Source organism: Syngnathus scovelli, chromosome 14 (assembly GCF_024217435.2).
Source record: "Syngnathus scovelli strain Florida chromosome 14, RoL_Ssco_1.2, whole genome shotgun sequence".
Taxonomy (NCBI): Eukaryota; Metazoa; Chordata; class Actinopteri; order Syngnathiformes; family Syngnathidae; genus Syngnathus; species Syngnathus scovelli.
Window position 1 is genome coordinate 9,527,022 of NC_090860.1, and position 25,934 is coordinate 9,552,955.

General features: G+C 42.5%; 1 protein-coding gene across 1 annotated transcript; it reads left to right on the forward strand.

Moving 5' to 3' along the window:
• The first annotated feature begins 57 nt into the window (after nucleotides 1-57).
• LOC125981397 (Intraflagellar transport protein 43 homolog) lies at nucleotides 58-11,043 on the forward strand. Its single transcript, XM_049741463.2, has 9 exons — nucleotides 58-303; nucleotides 851-949; nucleotides 3,832-3,902; nucleotides 5,560-5,595; nucleotides 6,169-6,215; nucleotides 9,105-9,177; nucleotides 9,769-9,844; nucleotides 10,560-10,622; nucleotides 10,795-11,043. The coding sequence occupies exons 1-9, from the start codon at nucleotides 259-261 to the stop codon at nucleotides 10,891-10,893; spliced, it is 609 nt and encodes a 202-aa protein (XP_049597420.1). The 5' UTR covers nucleotides 58-258; the 3' UTR covers nucleotides 10,894-11,043.
• Nucleotides 11,044-25,934: the final 14,891 nt, after the last annotated feature.

Below are 25,934 nucleotides of genomic sequence, written 5' to 3' on the forward strand. Positions count from 1 at the left end.
TGACACCGTTATTTATTCTTATTCTTGTTTTCTTTTTGTAACTGATGTCGTAATAACTAACAAAGCTAATAGTGGGTAGTCAGAAACACTAAACAATGTTTTCACTTTCTGTTTTCACTTTATTTCATTCAACAAATATCTATTCCCTCAGCGCGTCTCCCTCCGTGCGTTACCATGGCGACTGTTACCCGGCTGTGACGCTTGTTGATATCCAAACGCAGACGATGGAGGCTTAACCTCAACCAAAACAAGATCGATATGGACGATGGCGTGCAACTGGGTGAAAGTGGGTCAGTTAAAAACGTGAGTGTTACTGTGGCGTTGGGAAAGTAACTTAGAGGGCTTCTTTCGTCTGTGACATCGAAGTACTGTTGCGACTTAGCTAATGCTATTAGCCACGTTAGACAGAGCTTGAGGTAAAATGCATGTCATAAATTGCATGTTAGTAAGATCGATCATCATTTGGTGCAGCCCTTGATAATCAAGAGGCGACATTGTTTGTCTAGTATGATAAACAGCAACCGGAAGAGTGCGTTTATGTCAAAGACACGAAAGCTAAGATAACTATGCTAACACTGAAATCTGCATCAGGAGACTTGCAAGTTGTTTTGCTTGCTGTTGCAAGATTTGGAAGTTTTAACTGTGAAACTGTATAGAAAATGGAGAATCTGCATAAATGGGATTTACAAATACAGTAATTACTTCTAATTCCAGATTTACACATGCAAAAAACAAAAAGAAGCTCTATTATCACAGCCATTAATTGGTTTTCTTATTTGATGGATTTTTTAAATTTGTTTTGCCTCATCTTTATCCAATACTAATTTGAGTTCTCTGCTGTCACTTACAGACTGTAAAATCTGGCCGAAGAGCTCGCCTCGCCGCAGACCAATCACTTGGAGATGCCCGCAACTCCAGGAAGTCCTCCCTGTCTGCTTCTGCTGGAGAAGTATGTGATCTCATTATACATGAAGATTATTTGCATTTTATACAGGAAGTAATTATTGCAGTAACCACAAAATGTATTATCTCTCAATTATATGCAATAATCCAGGATGATGATGAGGTAGGTTGCATGAATAATGTTGTGGTTTTGTACTGCTTCTGTAGCAAACACTCCACAATCATCTTTATACCACTGTGTCAGTCAAGGTTAGTCTTAATCACACTTCACCTGCTTTGGTTGATATATTTTTATTAATTAGATTAATTTGCTTTTGTAGAATTGCAGAATGCAACTTGAACGCCATCTTGACGTAAATGGTATAAAGATCTGATAGAGTGGTTTATTTCCTTTTTGTATGCTTAAAATGTTTTATTTGCTGTATTTTTAGCAAATGCTCCAAAACCCTTTGCTAATAATTGCCCTTTTTGTGTTTATCTTTGTGTTTATCTTCTCATGCGGGACTCAAGACATAGATAGAACCAGAATTATTTTCAAGTCTTACGCTATATTGGAGGAAAAAGCAAAAAAAAAAAAAACCCAAAAACAGATTATCTGCAGACTTCACAACAAAAAAAATCACATTTTTTTTCCCACTTACCATCTTTATCAGAAATCAGAATCAGAAAACCTTTATTGTCATTCTACATAGTACAATGAAATTGGAGACCTCAGTCTCAAATTTAAATTTTAGTGGACTGTAGAATTTTGTGTGAATAACAAAAAAAAACCCCATTGATTTTAAAAGCAACACATTAATGATCAACTAGTAGACTATTCAGAATTTATAACAATTTTACCAGGGATGTCTCAGCTCAGGACATTAGTATTTTATTTAATGATACAAAAGTATGCGCCTAAATATAGGACGAAAAAAATGCAAGACAAGTCACAGCAGCACCGACAGTTAGAAGAGAGCAATTCCTATCACTTCATCGCTGGCATTTTTGGACTCAGTCACTTCGCTTGCATTGGTAAATTGTCGTGGAGCCAGCACTCCCCAAGCAGAAACATCCCAGCAATGCTGTCGCTTTAGGCTAATCTTCCCAAATTAGGCCAACTTCCTCAACGTGGGGACCGATATTCTCGCGCCCCCTCTGACCCGCTCAGTAAACGCAATACATTTTTCCAGCCTGCCGTGGGTTTATTTACAGTCATCGTTTATCAAGCCTGGCCTCTTCCGCCTGAAATACCCAACTGATTGGTCACATTCCTGGCATCCTTTTAAACAAAGACGCCACTGCCTTTTGGGCTCATACGGTTTGGACACGACAAGTTCCTTGCCCTGGAGACCATCACCGAATCCTAATTTAGAAACCACGAGGGCTTAGCTAATTTCTAAAACAGCCCTAACATATTTGGTCATGAGCAATTGGAGGCACAGTAACATGTGGCTGACGGCATTCACATATATTTGTTTTGAGTGAAAGCCAGTCCATTCAAGGTACGTAATGGTTGGGAATGCAGAACACTTCAAAAGGCAAATAATTTGGAGTCCAGACAATGTTTTCTGGAAAAATATGACCTACAAGTCAAACAAAATCAAACAAATCTGGTGATAGTTTACCTTAATGGGCATTCGAAGAATTCATTAGAAAATGTGTATTATGCTATTTGTGTATTTATTTATGTATTTATTTATGTATTTATTTATGTATTTATTTATTTGTTTGTTTATTTATTTGTTTATTTAAAGCAATGTGTCTACTGATAAGCATGGCATCCTCTAAGAAAATGACTACACAGGAGTTATTGTTTTTTTTTTCCATTTTACTAATTTGAAAACAACAACAAAATATACCAAAGCCTAAACAAGTTTTGAATAATGTCATTGTCATTTGCTTTCACTACAAAAGGATTAAAAAAAAAACACACAAATCAGGATGAGATCATTTTGTAAATATTTATCAACATTTCTTAAAATATTTGTCTTACAATCGCACTAGATTTTGATTAAAAAAACAAACAGTCACTATCTGTCTCGAACTACATGAGCTTGTTGAGTCCCAAGTCTCCCTATAAGTGATCATATCCGTTGGTATGGCTCCCTCCCTCATCCTGCACCCAACAATGACGTCCAGATTTAAAAATAGCTCGGGTAAAGAGGGCCAACCATGAAAAAAAAAATCCTATTTCATCATAAATGAAACAAATTCTTCATGAGCGCTTTGTCCTCTGCAGACTCAATTTGGTAATGAGAAATGTTGTGGCCTTCTTTTTTTTATTTTCCACATTCATTTGTCTCGTGCCCCCGCTCGTGAGCTGGGAGGAATGCATTCATTCAAGGGCAGTTCTCAGGGTCCCACTCTCAGGATCAAGATGCATACTTGCATTACTATTTTCAGAATCAAAGAACGATAGGGAGAAGGTCATTTTTTTCCCTGTTAATCTATTTTAAGGTCAGACTTACATAGGGTGCTTGGCTGTTCCCACACTCTGTGCTCCATATGTTGCCGTCTTAGACATGAGACTATTGGAAACTAAATGAATGCAGCTTAACTATTCGAGTGCAGTCGTGCTTATCGCATCCTCAGAACAACATTTCAATTAGGCTTTGAGGTCTGTTCTGTTTCACTTGTGGACGTCTGGATTCTGTGTTGCAGACAAGCTCTCCCTCTACTGGTATTGCTGGGAAAACTTTGCTGGTCTTAGTCTGAACATGCAGGTCATTCAGAAAATTTTGTCGTCCGCCAATTCCATTTATTTTGCAATTATGAGAGTAAATAAAGCATTTCATATTTTTTTCTGCCTTTAATGCGACCTATGACCTGTATGAATCAATTTTTATTGAATCTTTTTAAGCTTATTTAAAAGTATTCTATGAATACATGGGATATTTAAGAATGAACTAAAATGTGAGTTTTTAAAGTTTAATTTTCATCCTCCAGGGACCCCCTCCCAAACCACCCAGAAGGCAAGGCGGCTGGGCAGAAGAAGTCTCCGGATCCGGTCTTGGCAAGTACGTCTTTCTCCATTGGCTTCTCTGAAGGCAGCGAGCTGTGCATGTTATTAATGGACTCTGATTCTGTGGAACAAGTTTATTTATCAGTGCATATTTGGGCCTGGAGCTGTGAATCAACAAGGTTAGCGTGAGCCTATGTGAGCGGGCCTTCGTCCATTTGTCTTCATCTGCTAGCAAGGTGCTAATTGACATGGTCAATACATCAGCCACAGGAGGGCACTGTTAGCCAGCTGGTTCCTCCGTCACCGAGGTTCTTGCCACTTTATCACCCCATGTGAGCTGCTGTACATGGGGAGCACAACACAACATGGAGACAGTCATTAAATATTTAGGACAGAAGCTCTATGTTAATGTGTCATGTTGGTGGGGTTCCTGCCATGTGAGTTGTATTTTTCTTGACAAGCAATGACACAGCAAATTTGAGGTTATTTGTCGTTTACTGCGCCGTCAGTAAAAGCAGGCCGACCAGCAAAGTCCGTGACCCCTTCGACCTTTTACCAGAAGCGTGTCGCTTCTCAGATTTTTTTTTTTTTTAACCCCTCCTTGATTCCCAGCTTCAAAGCCATTGAAACACAGGAGGTGTAAAAGGGTTTTGCACGTGCATTGATCCTCCGTGAAACAAAGTAAGTAATGGCCCCCCCTGGAGCCGGCAAGGACTTTTCCCTACAATGTCACCCCTCATGCTCAATCACCGCCGCCCTCCTCCCACTAATCCCAGCGCAGAAATCCCAGGATTTGTCGATCTATCACTTCTAATTGACACTAAATGATCTGTCAGTTTATTGATGAACCTTTGAAACCGGGTTGTCACAATATATTTTATCCCTAACAACTTTTTTCCAGACAGTTTTACCATGTCTATCTATCGCTTTTCCTTACATGAGTCTTAATCAAGGAGCTAGTAATGTGTCTTAAGTGTGGAAGCTGAACCGCTCCCGCCCAGACAGGACACAGTCCAAGGGCAGCCAGGTACACGAGGCTTTCTGCTCCTCACTGCCCTGCTTGGTTGGACACCTGCTTCCTCACTGTTGGCTTTGCAATGTCAGAAGACACACTGATTAATTACAAGAGCTGGTAAATAGTAGCAAATGATAAATTCCTAAAGGCTGCTGAATGCTTTTAATATATTCTTTAAAAGTCAATTAGTGTGTGTTCTATTTAGGTTACAGTGAATCTGTTAGTCAGGCTTGTACTTAATTGGCTTCCAACATAAGACTAACATGATAACAATAAATCAAAAGGTTTTACATGGATTGAAATTGTTGGCAACCTGGAATTCCTCAAAACGACATCAGTGGAAAGACTTATCATCTTTTCAACCAATAGGGGGCACTATGTAACCAAGGAAACAAACAATAAACATTTTACAGAGTGAAATAGAATTTACCTGCCCTGAGAAGACTTTCTTATCCTTATTAATGAAGATATACTAAACCCCATAAAAATGTGTCTTAAAACCGACAACTTGTGTTGAAAATAATAGTTGTTATTAAAACACTTTTTAGTTTTTGCACTGTGTGCAATAAGACGGCCCACGCTGAGAGCCAGATTACTATCATAAGATACATGTGAAGACTGGTATTTTACATGAGGAAATTGCACTAGTTAAATGAGCAGTGCCTTACAATTTATTGTGCTTTCCGCATGTGCACAGATCTTCAAGAAGAGCCGCTGCAGACGACCTGGAAGAGTAAGCTGACTCAGCCACATTACCATCCATCCTTCAAAGTACTTTTGTAGCTGCCGATTGAATTCAATGACAGTTATAGTTTTGTGCGTGGATAAATATATGTCTCGAAATGTAAATGTCCCCCCCCCCCAAGTAAACTGAAAATTGGCGCTCATTGAGATTGTCCTTGGTTGCACGTAATCCTTACCTTCCTAGAACAATCACTTAACATGATTGAAAAAAAAAAACAACACAGCATGACTGAGTTGTCATCACTTTTATTGCTGCGAGGAGCCAAGCTCTGCTGTTATTCTTGGAATAACAGTGAAGCTGTGACTAGAATAGACACGGTCATGTGGCGAGCAGGTAGAGGATGCATGCAGGCATCTATTTTGGAGACATGGTGGCAGCTGGTGCTTTCTATTAAAAGGGCTTTAAGGTAGATTGGCCCAGTTAGCAGTTTAAAATAAAGTATGACTCACTGCTTCTGTCTTAGTAGTAAAATAATATTAAAAACATTTTTTTTTTTTGCTCACTATTTAGGCTGCATTTACAAAGAATTCAATAATAGTCTCACGCTCTCTCTTTTCACAGCCGCCGGCTGAGACCGCAAACTCCCCAAGGATTAGATGATGATGGAGGTAAGTGCCCCTTTACAGTCCCCCACTCTTGTGTCTCTCCTCACGGGCAGATAGGAACCCTCTGGTGCCTCCCCGGCACATTTATTCTGAGCAATAGTGCAGATAAGCAGGCCGTCAAGATTGTAGCGGGCGACATTTCTCCTTGGATGCTATGTTGAATGTAGAGCGCTGACTCTGACCACTGACGCCTTCTAAATAAACACTCACCTTTTTGATAAACATGAACATGTTCATTAAGAAAAATTAGATCCCTATTTGCCACCAAATTGTCTTGAGGTGATTTAGTGGGTGCACACACAATCCCAAGAGCGACACAGTTAATCACTGCACACACACGTAAATGAACAGATCTCGGAGGAACACTTTTGCTTTGACACACTCACCTGAGGGTCCAATTCTGTGCACAACAAAACAATGTCTGGGCTGAGCTGAAAAAAAAAAGAAAAGTCAAACCTACATTTTTTTTTTTTTTTACAATAATACTTTATGGCATTCTGATTAATATTTCATTTGTTGAATATGAGTTAAGTAGCAAAGCAGCATTCAGAGCACTGGTTCCAGAGAAAGGTTCAGTTTTCAAACTGAAGCGTTTCACTTCTCATGCCCTTAGACCGGCAGAAAGAAGAGAGCCAGAGGCAGGGGCATTGGAAATTACAGTGCCGAGGGGTAGTGAGATAGCCCCTACCATCTTGATTATGTCCATGACGCTTATCCCTTGTGTCCACTGGCTACTAGCTGGGAGAAAGAGGGGAGCCCAGGTCATAGCTCCCATCGCCCCTTCCGCCACCCACCCAGAAGCTCCCTGACGCTCACTTCAAATAGTCGCGCTACTGCAAACACAATCATCATGTCTCACTGATGTTGAATATTATCATCCATAACCCTTTTCAAAATGAATTTTACGCTCAGATGATCGTTTTGACTGGACATGTCCGTTATAAGAGGCCTGAGTGATGTGGTGCGACGTCAAAGTCGCTGACCACCGTAAATGATCCCCTCTTGATATTTACATGCTTCAGCCAAGAAGGTGATCATGTAAAAAGGATCTGCTCGGGCCCTGATGTGATGCCTGTCGAGGTCCAGGCGAGGTGGTGGGCGTGGCGGGCGCTGGAGATGAAAGCGCTCCTCATGATGGAGCTTGCCCGGGCTCTCGTCCTGCTTGACCTCCACTCGAGACCGAACGTGCAGCTCATTTCCAAATGTCTGTTTCTAACGTAGATCACACTTTGCATAGACAACAGGCTCAAGTGGTGTCGGAGTGGGTGTGGACAAAAAGACAAGCCGGGATGTTATTTGTAAGGTGCCGGATGGCGAGGCTTTTTGATGTCATTGCACTAAGACCATTAAATTTGATTGGGGGTCCAGGGGGGACGGATTCTGCTGAACGCTGTGCTTTGTAAATGAGAGGACAAAGTGTCACTGGGGCCTCATGAATATGAAATACCCGCGCCTGCATTTATTTGGATATCAGAAACACAGATGAATCTTGTCAGCGGATAAACGAGCTTGGCATTTTTAATTGGGTTTAATTAAAAAAAACGGGGAAGTATTCTCAAAATTACAAAAAAATAAGTTGACACGGAAAGTTGTCTCTAGAATTATTCACGGATCAAATAAGATTTAAACCACAATTGAAACCATTGACTTTTTTTTTCTTCATCATCACATCCTCGAGTACTAAAACGTAGCGGAGGTCCCGTGATCCATCTTTCTCCAGTTTACTTTCCGGAGTTGTTCTAAATCTGCCGTGACGTACACGGCGAGATACTTCCTCACGTCAGAGGATGCACATTTCCATCTCCTTCTGCCGTTTAGCTCATCGATTGACTTTGCCCTCAGGCTGCCGTACCGCGGCCGGAGATTACTGACAGCCCTCTTTGCGCAGTCCAAGTCAACATTTCTCTGTCACCATGTGACTGTTACTCTCACGCTTGTCTCTGTCTCCGACAAGACGCTGCTGCAGAGTTAATGGAAAGCACGGACATTATATTTGCATTCTCGTAAGCTTAAATTTAACCCTTTTTATATGTATGGTTGTTTTTTTGTCTTTTTTTTTTTTTACTCAGGCAGTCTCTCAAACATGCATTTTTTTTTCCATTTGGTTGTACGCTGGTGGAAAAAAAAAGGAAGCATGCAATTATGATTTTACATGTATGGGTGATTTTAGGTCATGAAAGAAAATCATTTGACGTAAAGTAAAGTTGGCTTGAATGGACGCACGATATTCCACTGTATGTTCCGACAACAATGAACAAATTAACCTTTTGGTAATACAAGCTGAGGCATTTCAACGGCAGCTCATTTCCCTGCTTGTCTTTCCGTATGTCTCATTATCTCCTCTCATATTTTTTCCTGCTCCAAAAAACGTCTAAGCGCAATGCCTGTGAAAGTTTGCCTTGTCCTTCTTGGGAGTGGAGCCATCCTCACTCCTGTTGCGTTTTGCCAATTAAAGCGGGTTCCCACTGTTTGAGCAGCGGGCTGGCGGCTCTCCGCGCCGCAGCCCCTGCCAGGCCTCGCGGTGACATCCGACCCCACACAGATGGGCTCGCCAGCAAACACTCTTGCACGTGGCTGGAGCCCGCCCCAGTCGGAGTGGCAGAGTGGACACAGAGGTCGGCCCACTGGCCACCGAGGGTCCTAGGGGTGGGCAGCGCTGACAGGGCCCAAATGCTAAGGTAGCGGGGGGCGCTTACTGGGGAGCCCCTGGCCAGAGCCCCTCTCACAGCGGGAAGAGCTGCCGCCTCAACTGCTGAATATTCATGGCCGCATGGCTATTGTGACAGGCATGCTCGTCTGAGCGGCAGAGAGGGAGGGGGACAAAGTGCCACGCTGGCACACACAAATACATTTATTTGTATTCATTTGAATATTCTTGTTTGTTGTCTCCAGATATTCCAGTCATTCCAGATTTGGATGAAGTGCAGGAAGAAGATCTCAACATGCAAGTTGCAGCTCCACCGAGGTAGGCCGGGTTCGCGCCCCGTCGTCCGCATACAGGTCACATGTCAAGCGCCTTATTCCGAACAATGAGATGATCACCTGCCCTCCGCGCGAAGCGTGTCACTTGATCTGGCTGCCATGGAGGGATAACCATCGGGTGTGATTTATGCAACTGGGGTACCCGGGTCCTTACCAAACGAGTCCTTTGATTTACAGGGCGGCGAGATGCACGCCGACGTGTCGAATATGTAGCGAGGCTATGACAGCGGTGGAGGTTATTAGGCCGGGGCTCGCTCTCTGTGCGAGATAATATCCACATTGAACTCATTGCAGGGGCAATGTAGCGTGTAATGTGCAATAAGTAGGACTGGCATGCGCTGCGAGGCCCCGGCCACTTTCAGAGCCCCCTCACTTAATTCCGACCCGCAGATAAGCAGCTGGGTTTCACTTTGAGCCGTTTGCCACTTGGCAACCATCTCCTGCTTTCTCTTGTTCTGTGCTTGACGTTATTACACCTCAAAATTTCTCTCCTGTTCTTCTAACTCTTGTTTTGCGTAAAGTTGATTGAGTAGAATTCTCAGCCAAATTTTCTCTTTTTATCTCCTGTAATTAGCGTTCAAGTCAATCGGGTAATGACCTACAGAGACCTGGACAATGATCTGAAATATTACTCTGCATTCCAGACTCTCGTAAGTCAGCAACTTCAGTGTCTCTATATACATATATACACATGTACATACATACATCTATACAAATGTACACACATATACATGTACATATACAAATACATACATATACATATTCTTATATACATACACTTATACCTATACTTATAGTACTTACATGTATAGATAGATATATAGATGAATATACTTATTGTATATATAGTACATAAAGTACATATACTTATATATTTATACTTATAAGTAAACATATAGTTCATATAGTACATATACTTACACATAGATACTTATACATGTACTTATATTTATACTTATACTTAGGCTTATGCTTATGCTTATACTAATACTTATACTTATACTTATACTTATACTTATGCTTATACACATATATATATATATATATATATATATATATATATATATATATATATATATATATATATATATATATATATATATATATATATATATATATATATATATATGTGTGTGTGTGTATATATATATATGTGTGTGTATATACTAATACTTATACTTGTATATTATATATATTTATACGTGTACATATAGGTCATATTGGTCATATACTTATACTTCTACATTTAGTACATATAGGTCATATACTACTTGTATACCTATATTACATATAGTACATATATTTATACTTTATACATATACAGTACATGTTTTCCATGCACCTTTTACTGGACTGTTTCTTCAGGATGGAGAGATCGACTTGAAGCTCCTCACAAAGGTTTTATCACCGGAGCAGGAGGTGAAGGAGGTGAGTGGATTTTTAGTAAATATCGTCTTTGAGCTCCTACTAAAGAAGCGTCCAGCTCTTGTCCACCCTGCCTCCCCTCCCAGCTAATCAAGATTTCTGATGTGTACATTAACAGCCTCATCTCCCCCTCATTCTCCTCATTCTCTCTTTCTCGGCACACCTCCGTCTGCAGGAAGATGTGCTCTGGGACTGGGATCATCTGTTTACAGAGGTGTCTTCGGAGCTGCTCATGGAATGGGATCAAGGGGAGAGTGACGAGCAGGCTTCATAACATGCAACTTGAGTCTGGACGCCAGGAACTGACAAGTGAATCATGTTCGTTTCATTAATTCCATTTTGATACTGAATCTTTGCTGTATTTCCTAAATTGTGCATATTGTACAGTTTATCTTGCTTTTTCTACATAAATTCACAACAATGACCACTGCTGGCTTTTTTGTCACTAACTTGAGCACAGTTTTTGGAGTTCCACTAAGAGTTTGTTTAAGGCCTGTACAGACGTCATTATCATCACCCACATACAAGTCCAAGGTTGATAATCAGCTAAGCTGAAATCCAGTTGATTGTGTTCAAATTAACATTCCTCATTAAGACCTACAACCTTATTGTTATTGACTGCACCATTGACTTTATCTTGCCGCTCTTCGATAGTAGCAACCCCTTCTTTACTATTATCTCAAATGCATTGAACACACTTCTTATTGACACCAGGTGGATTAGCATACATTATACCTTTATATTGGACAAACAGGAATAGATGTAAGATGGCTCTTGTTCAAACTGCTCTTTTAAGTGAAACAAAAAAAAAAGGACATAATGAGGACAGCGAAGGTTCAAGGACATCGTTTACCACGACACGTTCGTGTGGAATTCTGTGTAATTGATGAAACGCGTTGTGTACTGCCGGCCGTGTCTATCAGCATTCAGTTTAGTCTGGTGTTGGTTCATGCGTGTGAATTTCAATGCAGGCCTCCAACGTGGGTGCACGTCTATTAGGGAAACAGTTGTAACATTTACAGATTGTGATTAGGTTTATTTCTGTGACACGGAGCGCTCTCCTGACATTTGAAAATGCACCGCAAAAGACCTCAAGGACAAGCAGTCTATGCATCTAACAGCTCAATCACTGCCCAGCTAAACAGATTTTTTTTGTTTTTTTTTGCCCACTTGTTAGGCCTGAATCTGCTTCATCAAATCTTAACTACTCAGGATAAAGCTATCACCGTGATATTTGTGCTCTGAATATTTATGCGCAATGGAATACTTGGAGCTGAAATGCAGCGAGTATTTCCCTATTAGACATACAAACGTTCACTCCTGCCACCTCCACAATTGGCTCATTTTGCCAGACTTAATGAATTCTGCCCATATGTCCTGAGCAGCTGCTACGTTGCCCCTTCCTCCCGCCCCCGCCGAGCTGCGAAGTGCCCATCCATGTAGAGACAACCTCTAGCTGTCTCTCTGGAGAAGGCTAAGCCTGCCACTCCAACGTTGGCAGCCGGCCGCTGCTGTCAGAGGTGGACCGCGGTCGCGGCGACGGCTCAGATTAGGGCCTGGTGGTCGCGGGACGCCTCCAATGACTGCCGCGAACATCGCTGGATCAGAGAGGGGATTAGAGAGTTGAAGAGGACGGGGGTGAGCGGGTGGGGGGGGGATGCAGAGATGCTGTTTGGCATGTGCTCTCATCCAGGTTCTCAAAGTGACCTCTCATCCTGATGCTCTCCTTTATTCTCCCCATGTTGCTTATTATCTACAGTGTATTGGGATGCTGCGGCAGGACATGGAATGACCTCCTCTTGTCTGGGTGCAGTGAATTCAATCACATCAAAACAACAATATTTCTTGCGAGGGAGACGGCACTTATGGCAGAAGCTTTCCGATGAACACGGTGTCACTTGTAGGTGAAGTGAGACTGAGGCCATGTTGATCATCACTTGATGTGGAGATTTTTTTCTATCCAACCTAGTCTGTGTTGTGAATTTTTGAAAAACAAGTGTGAATGGAATCCTCTTTTTAAAAAGAACTTTTATCCATATTAAACTGGATTCCCATACAAAATTTCTCACGCATTTTGCATAAAACATACATTTGGTAGAACTGACCCCCCCCCAAAAAAAAAAACCCCAACAAGACCTCACATTTGTTTTACTTCCTCTTATTATAGCTTTTACGCACATATTTTGAGATTGAGTGCTAATTGGAAAGCCAGAATAGAGCTTTGAGCTCTGCTTAATATTCTCCAGTGTTGACAGAAGTTCATGTATCCTATCGGCTCTCAATATCTGCCTTCAATATGGGCCAAAAGCAATATGCTCTTTTTGTAATTAAAGAAAATGGGGAGATTTAGTGATTGTTGGGGCCCCTCGGATACAGAGTGACGGGTGAGGACAGACATGCTAAAGCTTGTGCAATATTAGGAACACTTCTATTCCATCAGAGGCCACGTGCTGGTCACAAGTTCGCTGTCAGTGACCCGGGCAGCACGACATCACTCAGGCGCTCGGAACCGGCCAAAACACAAGTCTGTCATGAAGGCCTGATTAGTAGTCTTAAAAAAAAAAAAAAAACAAGAATGAAAGCTTTAGGATGACAAGTGAAATTTCTGAATCAGGAGGAATAATACACTGTAAAAAAAATTGCATTCTTGGACTTAAACTCAAATCTTGTGGTGGATTCTCAAAGGATTCTTTAGTTATAATGTGATTAGCTGAATTCAAGTACCGTATTTTCCGCACTATAAGGCGCACTTAAAAACCTCAGATTTTCTCAAAAGCCGACAGCGCGCCTTATAATCAGGTGCGCCTTATATGTGGACCAATATTGAGCCACTACAACAGGCGTGTCCAAAGTCCAGCCCGCCAGCCAAATGTATATATCTTATATATGGACAAAGTTATAAAATGGGCCATTCATTGACGGTGCACCTTATATATGGACAAAGTTTTAAAATGGGCCATTCATTGAAGGCGTGCCTTATAATCCAGTGCGCCTTATAGTGCGGAAAATACGGTACGTAATCACCCCTTCCCCTTTAGTGGCGGCAGAGACAAAGGTTTGACCATGAAATACAGTCGAGCTCCACATTTGTCTTGTATTTTATTATTTTCCCTTTTCACCTCTCAGTCCTGTATGCCAGGGCCTTCATTTTTCACATGGCTGCTTTTCTTATCATTGGAGGGCCCCTTTGCTCTGGCCTAGGAGTGACATAAAGGCAATAAAACACCAAACATTCTGTAAAACACAGATGCCTCGCCCTGCTAGTGGAAGCCCTGCAATGACTCTCTGGGAAATTATGATAATAACTCAGAGGTGGTAGAAAATGGTTAGGGGGGTGCGAGGGTGGGCTTTCCGGGGCCAACGGGACAGGGCTCACCAAGGTCCTCCGAGCGTGGAGAGGTCAAGGTGGCCCGTCGGGCCTCGCCGCCTGTCGTAAACGCTTTCCATCACGCAACGTGGACCTTGTATCTCGGCGAGGCGGAGGAGGCCAACACAACTCAACTGTTTGACCTGTGAAGGTCAGCAACTCTCACTTCTGCTTGAATATTTTTTTTTTTATGTTAAAGGAATAACACAACGCCACGCAGAGGGGGGTTGAGATTTTGGCGTGGAGAAATGAGGATGCATAGACAGATATTCGTCTGGCTTTCAGGAGAAGCTGGAAGTAGTCCCACAACACCTCTCAAGTGTGTGAATGAGAAGGAGCCGGGACAGGAAGAGAGGACGCGCTCCACCACTGAGGTGCTGACAAAGCGACCGAGGGAGACGACACTGCACCTGTTCCAACTGGACCCGCCCCGCAGGGGGCCTCGACAAAATCCCTGCCTTCTCTTCTCCTGGCATCTGTGACGGGCTGAGGCAAGGCCCGGTCTTGTCGCTGGCTCTTCCTTCATCTTTCTCGCTAATTTTTTTTTTTTTTTACTGTTTTGCAGGAGACAAGAACTGCTGGAGGCTCCATCTGCCAAGGGCTTGCCACAGCCTCTGCGGCCTGCCTGGGGAGAAGAGTTGCCGGGCTTCTGCGACTCTGCCACGGGGGTCTTGCCGTGGTTTACCACCGAGCGGCACATCAGACGTCATCGACCAGCTGGACAGGCGTGTAAGCAGACACAAATGACCTCTCCACACACATACTAAAGTTGCAAAATATGATTTGAATGTTACTCATGGCTCCTGTTAGCCCCCCCCCAGAGAAAAGCAGGGATCAGAGCCCCCCAGTAGCACTGATGAAAAATCGTGGTGCCCTTCAGCATTTTTAAATTGACCATCACTGACCTATAACTATACAAATTCCAGGTTATTTGGATAATTGAATAATCCTTCTTATCCCATTTGAAGAAACTAATGCATCCATTGAAATACGGTATAAATAAACGTCATATCAAAATGCATTTCATGACTGACATTGAATTAGGCAATAGAAGAGTCACTCAGCTTACTCAGGCCTTGCCGGTCCCAAACAATGACTCGCTCTCATCTACAAACTCACAATAAATATCTGGCCATCATTTATTTTAATTCTCTCCTTTCTTGCTCAGATGGAATACATTCCTAACCTTGTAGGACAAGGACACCCACATGCCTGCCTTGCCTTAGCCGCTAAATTATTCTTCATTCTTCGGGGGAATAAAAAAGGAGGAGGAATAAAAAAGAAAAAAAGGGGAGTCCGACGTTGCTCAGACTGTCAGCTCCAATGAATAGCACGCCTGAAAACGTTGTCACTGAACCTCTGGACAAGGAAAAAGACGAGAGGGCAGGGAAAGACAGAAGAGTGAGGTGGGGTGAGAGCGGAGGACGAGAGGGGGGGGGGGAGTCAGCCGCCTCCAGAGTGATTTATTTGCCAAATCAGGACACAATGAGTCGATTATGAGTCCTCTAATAAGAGAGAGTGTTTGGGGACTCACTAATTGGGCATGATTGAGTTGCAGTCTGGGAGCCGGCGAAAAGGGAACCTCGTCGGCGGCTGTCATGCAATCATCAGCTAATCAGAGCTTTGAAATTAAAACTGCGTGTTTAGGGTAGAGGACGGGATAATGGCGGGGACCTGCATGAGCTGTGCGGCTTCCATTCTGTGCCTCTTACATGTGTGTTTTGTTGTGTGTGTGTGTGTGTCTTTGTGTGTTTGGCCCTCTCATTCCTGTCTGTGGCCTACTCTGGTCTTGATGAGGACAGTGAAGTAGCTGTAATCATTGCAACCCTTGTGCTAATACTGTAGAAAGTGTGTTTGTGTGCGTGTGTATGTGTGTCCACAGATCTGCGGGATTTGACATATGATTTGAGTGCACATGTTCCTTGAGTAATTTAACAAATCTAATAAAATTATTTCAATTAAGTCGGCACAACAATATGCAAATTTATATTTGCACTTTGCAATGTTATGTCGTGTCAAAAATAATTCAAAGCATAATTTGGCAACAGGATGTACGGGATTCATTTGTTTTGGTTTACGTGACTAAGTGGAAAACAAAAATTTTAAGTTTTCATTGAGAATACATTATGGTCCTGCAATTTACTACTATTATTATTATTATTATTATTTATTATTATTATTATTAACAACAGTAAAGTTGTGTTTTAGGTGCACTAGAATTAGGTATTGGTTGGTTTATAGTTTAAACCAACCAATACAAACAGTATTAAGCATTTAAAAAAAAATCGAATACCGTTTAAAAATCTAAAACTTTAAAACGGCTCTGCAAAAGGTTAGTTAAATGGAAAAAAAGAACTGACTTTTCTTAGATCTGTATCACAAAACTGTGCTGAGATGGGCTTTTTACCTGGAGTGGTTGTGTTTATTAAATACCGCTAGGGGGCAGTGTTTATCTGCAATGTGACGCAAGCATAACAAGACTGCTAATTACAGTCCTGTGACCGATTCGGAGTATGATGTCAAATAAGTGGGATCTGGACCACATTGTAACATTAAAGAAAAAAAGTTATTATTATTAGTTATTGCTGCTGGTGCTAATATTAATGTGACAATTAATAGTATTGTTGTGACAATTTAGACTACTGCATATATATGCATGTATATGTATTTGTATATGTATGCATATAAGTATACTTATGAGTATATGCATACGCCAAATGCTTGACGTATCCATATTTGCACTTATGAAATTATTTTATGTACATTATCTCAAGTCATATTTGATAAGACTTGAGCTTCAATTGACGCTGTAGGTTGTGCGGAAAAAGAAGAAAAAAAGTCTGTTAAAACAAGCGCATTTGTGTCTCATAAGTTCGAAGCGGAAAAATATTTGACCCATTCATAAACACACATTTGTGCTAATTCTTGGTTTCTTGTGTTTTTGTTTCGTCATCATGATTGCTCTTTGAATTTATTCATATAATATTGTAAACACAAAAAAAATCAATAGATTATGCATTCAATCTTTATCTGTCATTAAATGACAAAACTTGTTTTAGAAAGTTAAATGTATGTAGTTTTCTGAAAATCATTATTTCAGACTCCCACTTTATAATATGAAACATATGCCATCCTGTAATCGTAATATTCTAATAAACAAAAGCCTTTAGATGCCTTAGTCAAATGGCATTGATCTTGAGATCGGGTGCAGAAGTTTCTCAATGACATTTGATATTTGAAAATAACATTGATTCTGTTTCCTGTCTGTGTCCACAAATGAGTCGCCAAACAAGCCAATGCACACAGTAGGCTACTTCTCTCCAATCCCCTTAAGGCCTTGTCTAATTGTGAATGCGCTGTACATCTTAAAACGGGCTCACTATAAAAATCCGGAGTGGGTTTAGGCATAAATGGGATTAATTCCCAAAGAATGTCCTTTGCTCTTCCTCCCATAATTTCATTTGCAGGGTCCACAGGATGAATAGCCAAGCAGGCAGCCATGTGGAACCGGAGGACAGCCTTGCGGGGCCCGCGCTGCCGCACCGCAGCCTTCAGGTTACGTTACCTTGATAATGTCACAGCTGCAGAAGCACAACGCCCACCGTACAGGACACGGGAAATCCAATTATCCATCTCCTAATGTGTGGGAATTTTATGCTCTCATTCCTTAGACTGTGGTTACCGATCTGCCCCGGGGCCATCCTACCTGAGAGAGATTCTTGCTGTTTTTCCAGGTGAGCATTTTTTTTCCCCCAAATATCATTCGTAAATCAATGTTAAAAGAAGGTTAGACTCTTTGTGGATTCAAATGTAACAATTTGAGCAAAATTATTAAAATGAGATACGGTTATGATACAAGCAGCTTTTAAATTGGGGGGATTTTAATGGCTGGATGCAATCTGGCACGTAAACAAGAGCAAGTCTGAATTGTCTTGTCATCAGCTGTACCTTTGTGTTGGTTCCACCCATTCCCCCCTCCACCTACCCAGAAGTATTTTTGATTCAATTAAAAGGGAGGGGCTGCATCAAGATGACAGTACACAAATTGAACATAAGCAAGCACGATTCTCTCCATTAAGATGGACGGAATCACACATCATGAAAGCAAATATCAACGGGGCTCGGTCATCAAGACGTTGAACCGAATCGCAAAGTTACATCGATATTGATGTGTTGAGCAAAGTATTTTTTACTCTCCGTCAAAATATGTAGGCCTAACTCCACCTTAAGATCCCCTCCCCCCATGAGACCCATTAATAAGCGGTAAAGACAGATGAGCCCCTCTCATGCCAAGCAGGTTGCCTCAATTGGATTAGTCAAGTTGACATAGCGATGGATAGCTGTCTATGAGCCAAGTGGCCGTTAACTGGACCAATACGCCGATAGGACTTCACACAAAACTGCCTCGGGATCCCACGCCGACAGTCGGCGGTTATTTCGAGGGCATTAAAGGTGCACTGACATGCTAATGAGCAATAAACATTTATCAGCAGCAAGCTATGTGATTTAATAGCTGACATCTTTAATAGCAAGTGGCACCTGAGCTCTTTTCCCCAATTGCTTTTATTGTTGAAACTACTAATATCGCCTCCTCGGACGAGCGGGGTGTCAATTGCTGTCACCATGCACTTTATGAATGGCGGAAAAAGCCGCACACTGCTGGCACGCGTCCGAGCCAATTGCTGATGTCATTGTTCCGCGAAAAAGGCAATGACGGCCACTGTGGATGTCGGCGATGGACCCCACAAGTGTACAAATGTGCACGGGTGTGACTAGCTGGTGAAATGTTATCAATCACCGCACGTCCCCAAGAGGGTTTGGCGGAAGGGAGCTGTTGGCGTTTGTGTTTCTGATCCATATAAAAAGCAGTGAGATGTATTAGAGCAGATGAGCGAGGGGCCTGGTTGTGACACATGACTGACAGCTCATTTGACAAGCCCGGGAAAGTGTGCAAGCAACTTCCAATCTAATCTAATGCTGCCGAAGGAAAGGAATTGTGTTGTGAGATTCTCATGTTCAGGACAACGCGAATAAATGGGCGGAATATGAAGTGGATGCACCCCTCCCCTCCCTCCCTTGCCCCTCAGTTGAAAGAATTCCAGGGGAGTCATACTCTGTCATGGAGACCTCCTGACCTGTGAGGCGCCCCCTCAATCCACTTAGTTGTAGTGAATCAGGTTTCAAGAGAGATGGGAAAAAAGACATCAGCTCCTCCTTCTCAAAGTCATATCTGTGGGTAAACAAAAACATTTTGGTATCATGCATTATCAATCAGCTGTCTCACGGGGCTTTCCGAACAGGTGAGCTTTGTCATTCAATCGTTGGGTCCTTCTGGAATAACATATTTGTGGCGACAATATCAAGATAGATCATCTTCTCTTTTGGCTTCTTCAGTATCTCTCTCATAAGACCTTTGCAAAATCATGGTGTTAAGATGACCCTCAAAATGATCAGAGATAACTAATTAGCCATTGTACAGACACTTACTCAGTCCTTTTTATTCTGCCCCATCTATAATCTCAAAACGATGAGCCTTTCTCCTTTTTGCTACATTTGAAAATGATTAGCTTTTCTCTGAAACTGTACCACCTAGAAAAATACTCGGATCATCTATATAATGTAAAGTAGTAATCAAAACCAAGAGAACGATTTTATTCCTAAAAAATATATTTTCATTTTAATATAAACCACTGTAACGTCACGCGTAGTTTGAACATTAACATTGCACCTAAATATATTAAAAAGTACTTAAAAGTTACTTCATTAAAGTCAAAGTCAAAGTCAAAGTCAGCTTTATTGTCAATTTCTCCACATGCCAAAGACATTAAATGTATTATACAATAAAGTTACTACAAATTGTAACTAAACAAAATGCTAATATATTTTCCTAAAATATTAAATACAACTAAACTGTAACCTTAGGCTGTGATTCTTTGGACTACCTCTCGAGGTCGCCCCCACGCCGCACTTTGAGAATAGCTTCTCTAAAAAATACGCAAAATCAAAACTATTGGTTTGGCCACCTGACTTTGCCAAGTTGAACGTAAACACTCGTCTCAACTCACCTTCCCCCAACTGGACAATGGCTTTGTTTCCAGTCCACACTTGAGTTTTTGCGCCATTCTCATTTTTCCCCGTTAACGCCGTGGAACCCCCTAAGAGCGTTACTATTGTCTAGGTGATCATTAAAATTTATGGCAAGCTGACTTCATCCAGCTTGCGAGGCGGCACTGGCATAAGTCATAATTATGCCATGACACTCTAAGACGGAGTGTCCACTCGCCCAGGCCAGTTAAATGACATAATTAGCCCAGTAAGAAGCGAACGCTCCAGATTGGATAAGTTATTAAATGTTTGGATGAACCTTAGCTCCATTTCCCTATCTATTGCTGTCTTCCTCCCCCCCTCCCCCTCCTCTTCTTCCTCCATTAGCCCATTAGCAGTTATATGATACTATATGCTGATGGGGCAGTGGACAGCCAAAGTGGGTAAATTAAGCCTGACCACCGCACGTGTTATGAACTGCTCTTATGAGGAGCCATTGAAGGACACTGGCAGACTTTGAGCATATTACCGAGATCCACGCACGGGCCCGTTTGTAAAGATATTTCCGACACTGCGCTTTATAATGATTGAATTCTCTGAGAGCTGCAGTTCCCTCTCGCTATGCCGTGAAACTATGGAAAGTAATTGCACAGTGCCTGGAGCGGGTCAAACCGGCAAACATGTCAAACGTAACCCATCAGATTGCTCAATCTGTCCCCTGTTAAGCTATAATGGAAGGGCGAGCAGTCAGGCTGACAGCGTGCCCGCCGCCGGGCCCTTGAGCCGCCGTGTGTGCGTCGCGCTCCACCAGAGGGTCTCACCAAGCGTGACTGTGTGTTATTCACACTGACGAGTTCCACTGTTCACTGTCACCTCTCATTGCGAGGGGAAATCAGCCTGTGGTGAGAGAGAGCAGTGTGGCCAGGAGATGGTGGTGGGGGAGGCCCCATCGCAAGGGCTGGGCATTTCGGCAAACTATTGTGTGCTTTTAACTCCTTTCCAGACACTAAATAAAATCTTGACCGCTCAAATTTTGAGGCTATTTAGATTTATTGTTGGGGGGGCTGTGCACCCTCCCCCCAAATAAAATGGACTAGACCCGCCCATGTCAGCAACTGTAATTTATTCATGATGCTCCACATATATTTCTGTAGGTCTACTCTACAATATAATTTAGTTTTGATTGCGAAAGATAGCATGATCGCAAGTTAAGTGCAGTATTTAGAAGGTTTTTTTGGTTTTGGTAGTTTTTAAGGATTCATCACCACATAAAAATCATCTAATGCAAGAAATAGATTTTTCCTTGACAACATTTTGATGTTTGAGTTGTACAGAGGCACAGGTGGATGTTTTTTATTTCCCAAATTCATACACAATTTGAGAACATTGTGGCCACAGAACAGTACCAGTTCACGGCCTTGTGTTTGGGGACCACCACTCTAAATCATGTGTGCCGGGGAGGGGCTGGTGTTGTGGCTGTGTTTTAATTTGTGAGAAGTCTCCAGCAGCAGGACTCAGCAGGCCCGCAGAGTGTGACACTTCCTGTCCCTGTCTCGTCCTGCAGAGAACCTTGTGACAGCAGCAAGGACCTGGAGCTGAGACACGTCTCCGTTCATCATCACCGCAGCCAAGCACCCTCAGCGGGTAGCGAGACACGTTCGTGGGGGGGGCTACCGGTTAACTGTGTCACACCAGCGTACCCACCCTTCCTCGCCCCATCACCCCCTCTGCCTTTGGCCTTTCTCCAGAGAGGCTGCTCGCTCGGTCTCTCTCGCACGACTCCCTGATGGTTTTTGTTCCTGCGAGCAGACAAATGGAGTTGGGCCTTTTACAAGAGAAAATGCCTCAGCTCGTCTGATCTCACTGCCCTGAGGAGCAGCTCGCCTCGAGGGCTAGTGATTGGAAAATTACAGTGCACTACATATTGTCAGCTTGGACAGTCGAATGAGCAATCGGACATTATTAGAACAACACCCAGAGTGATTATTATTAGAGTGATTGTTTGGGTTGGTTGTCTCTGATTGCAGCATGTTGTGATACAAATGAAAGTAGAATTAAGATGATTTGGCAAGAATTTTTGCTTTGTACTATAAGGCCATGGAGGGCAAATATCTTGTTGCTATTTCTCCCTCCCTCCATTTTGTTCCTGTTCCTGTTCCTGTTTTCCCCCCTGCCTTATAAGACTCAGAGTTCTCAATCAATCAAGATTTAAACCTCTTTTGCACCTTGTATGTCTTCCCAAAAAAAAAAAGCACCAAGCCTATTTTAAGGAAATAAATTACAGAAGATACTGCTATCTGTTTTCAAATGTTGGGAGTAAACGTCATCAAAAAAAGAAATACCAAGTTGCCAATTTGCACATGAGCAAACTGCTGGTTGTGTTTGGGTGCTGCCGTGAGTGATTTGGTCCTTTTGTGAGAGAATACCTGTTGCCGTTGTTTCACAAGTGGCTTTGTGATAAGTGATTAGAATTGAAGGAGGGGGAAAAGTAAAAACGAGGGCCTTGTCAGCACACGCTCTTCAGATTTGAGGTCAGTCTCGCCCCCTGATTGCGTGTTTTTGTGAGGGAGGGGTAAGGAGGCGGGGGAGAGTTTACTGTCGCCTCATCGAAGCCTCCATCATCACCTGCTGAGGCTTGAGCCCCCTCTGTCTGTTTCATCATTCTCCACATCCACCCCTCCATCATCCCCCCTTTTTTTCCCTCCCCCCTCTCACCGACCCCCGCCCGCTCGGCCGGCCGCCCGCTCCTTGGCTCGCACCCCCCTCTATGTTCGCAAATCACTTCTTCCCGTGTCAGCAGGTAAATTGTTTTGTCCTCTCGCTCCCTGCTTTCATTACCTTGTGTAAATTAAGCGATATGTCGTCCACCGGTGCGCGCCGGAGCACTCGCCGCGCCAACGCCAAAATCATGAGATTTGGCATAATAAATGAAGACAAACTGGCAGTAGCAGTGCACCTCTCCATGCGGCTTCGCCTTCATTATTCGCTTAACTTGCCGGAGAAAATGACTTAACCCTGACCCGTGTATTACGTCCCATATTCACTCCAGATAAAAGCCTTTTTACAGCGCACAACAATTTATATTCCAGCAAAGAGGCTGCTTTTCTCTGTCAGTTTTCCAATCTCACCTCCTCAACACACGTCATTAAACTTGTCTTGCCTTCCTGTATTTGTCCATCAGTCCTTCTTTTTACATAAAGTCTGGCAGCATTATTCTGGGATTTGATGGCACCCGCTCATTTTTTTCTCCCCCCCTCTCGGAACGTTTGATTGGAAGAAATATAGCCGGGCCTGGGCTATCTGCTCTCCTCTGTGGAATCATGCACTTGATGAAATAGTGTTCCCCAGCAAGAATAATAAAAACAGACTTGTGCATTACAGGGGGCTCTCAACCTGCCAGCTGGGCTGAGCTGAGCGAAAAAACCCACCCTGCCTCATGACAGATTTTTATAGTTATCCCTGCAGATAAATGGAAACGGGTGACCAGGCTGGGAAAGGCCACTCAGAAGCGAGGATAATACGTGCTACTGTTACCAGCCGAGACCTCCCGCCCTTTCCTTTTTATCTTTACTAGAAGCGCAACTTGAGCAACACCCATTAGACACAATTGAAAGAGTTGTAATTTGTAGAAGGGGAAAGTTGAGGTTGTCACCAAGGGTGGGGGCGGAGCTCCATTGAGAATGAACTGTACGACATGAAAAGGGTCATTGCGACCAATCCCAGGGTAAAAGGTGCTCGCTCTCCAGAGGTGTCAGCAATAGCAAGCTCACTTTAATACGAAAGGTCAGAGTCACTTTACATTAATGTCTCGCTTTCAGTCGGCACAGTCCGCAGTCAGACGCGATGTTGTGGTTCTCTAGTTTCCACTAGAGCATAGGTGTCAAACTCAAGGCCCAGGGGGCCAGATACGGCCTGCCATATCATTTTATGTGGCCCGCGAAGACACATTTTGTATCAACCAAAATTACAAATTGTCCTCTCTATTGCTTGCAATTTTTATTGCCATTAATCTTTTTTTTACGAGTCTCTGATTTCAAAACTAGTTTTTCATCAGTTTGTTTTGTATATAGAAGACATCTACGATGCGGCCTGTGACAAAAATTATTTTACATTGTTGGTCTGGCAGATTTTCCACCCTTAAAACTCCCTCCTTCATCAAGACATTTGATTATATTCAAGAAAAATCCTTAAAACTTCATACAAAGATGCCAGAAATCAGTGGGGGATGAAACGGTCCTTTCATTAATTGAGCTATACACCATCGATTATGGATTATACAAGAAGATTTTGCCTGCGTGGATGATAATCAGCCACAAACGGTGCTCATTCTGTGCTAACAGGCCCTGAATAATCAGACAAAATGAACAGGCTAATCAATTTACCTCGAGTGGCTTCAACGTAAGGCCTGGCCAGCTACGGTAATTTTCCCTCTCTCGAACTCCTCCTTTACTTTTAACCATTTTAAATCCTTTATAGATTTTGGCGTTGTGTTTGCAAAGCTGCTGATTTAATACAAAATTTACATTTGAATCTTTTGTTGATCTCAACATTTAATATTATTCTGACTAATCAAATAAGAGTTGAAATCCGTGTCAGATCTCATTAGCATTTAAAGAACCCCCGAGAGAGAAAGTATGCACATAAGTTGAGCAGCACCTTTACTTTAAAAAGAGAAAGAATGATATAAACAAAGTAGGTGGGCGAGAAGGGGGGCATCAGGAATCCGACTCATTTTTTTTCCCCGTATGAAAGTTTCCCAAGGTCGTTTGCCGATTCGTGTTAGCACAACAGCAGAATACAAATGTGTTTCCTTGTTCTACAAGTCACGGAGCTTTGAGTCTTTAAGCGATCATTATTACCATACAAATAGACAGATCTATTTAACAAACCCTCTTTTTATCGCATAACACTTATTCTTTAGCGTTACTCCCTGAAAGGCACTGAAATGCCTCCTCCTCTTTTTTTTTTTTTTTGAGGAAGGGAAATAGTGCGGCGGTTGATAAAGGCTCAGAGCAATAGAAGAAGCAAGGCTGACATCTTCTTAAGAGATGATAGCAGAGCCAAATCAAATAGGATGGAGCAGTCACTCTTCTCACAGATAGGTAGCTCATTTCTGCTGCCTGAGAGTTTGCATCCCAAGTGGCGCTCTGCCCAGGAAAGATAGCTCACTCTCGCCACATTCATTATTTCATTGCCTGCCTCCTCTTTTCAAGCTTAGATGCTTTCTAGCTTTTTAATGAGTGTAGCCAAATTTGCTCAAGCGCCGATGCCGATCTCGGAATTCTGATTTGGAGACAAAACGTTTTAATCGCAAGGGTTTTTCCTTCCGTTTGTTGGCCAAGAGGCAAAAAAATCAATTATTTCTATTAGACAATGGTGATTGCAAATGAATGGCGGCGTTTTGAAACAAAGGCACCGTTTTAGCAAAGATAAGTGACAGTCTTATCCAGAGCCCCCCCAAGACCCCCCCACTACCTCCCTCTGAGGTATATGTGGTCGGCCTCATAAGCTGTCTGCAAATAGATTCACTTTTTTTTAAATTCATCACAATCCATAGACTTGCATAGTCGTTATTTATTCTCATTCACTCTCTTGACGAACTCGTTCACTTTCCAAACTTTCCCAACGAGCCAAGACCCCCACAGTACCGTCAACTTTGCACCTGAGGAGCACTTTGCAACGACTCTGTCCGAGCTCCTTCCAAATGCATTAATAAAAAGTAACTTCTCTTGCAGAGGGCTCATTGAAAAGAGGAATTACACGAAAGATAAAGCACTTTATCACCAGTGAAAGACGAGACAATGGACATTGAGGAATTGGGAAGATGGCAGAAACAATGAATATTAAGTGACCGAGAATCTAAAGCTGCTGACTAAATTGAAACTGTATATCCTGAGGGGGAA

Excerpts from the sequence above, each read along its gene's own strand:
- LOC125981397 (XM_049741463.2), top strand. The coding sequence starts at position 259 with ATGGACGATGGCGTGCAACTGGGTGAAAGTGGGTCAGTTAAAAAC. Across the intron at positions 5,596-6,168 it reads GCTGCAGACGACCTGGAAGA|CCGCCGGCTGAGACCGCAAA; the intron begins GTAAGCTGACTC and ends CTCTTTTCACAG. Across the intron at positions 9,845-10,559 it reads ACTCTGCATTCCAGACTCTC|GATGGAGAGATCGACTTGAA; the intron begins GTAAGTCAGCAA and ends CTGTTTCTTCAG.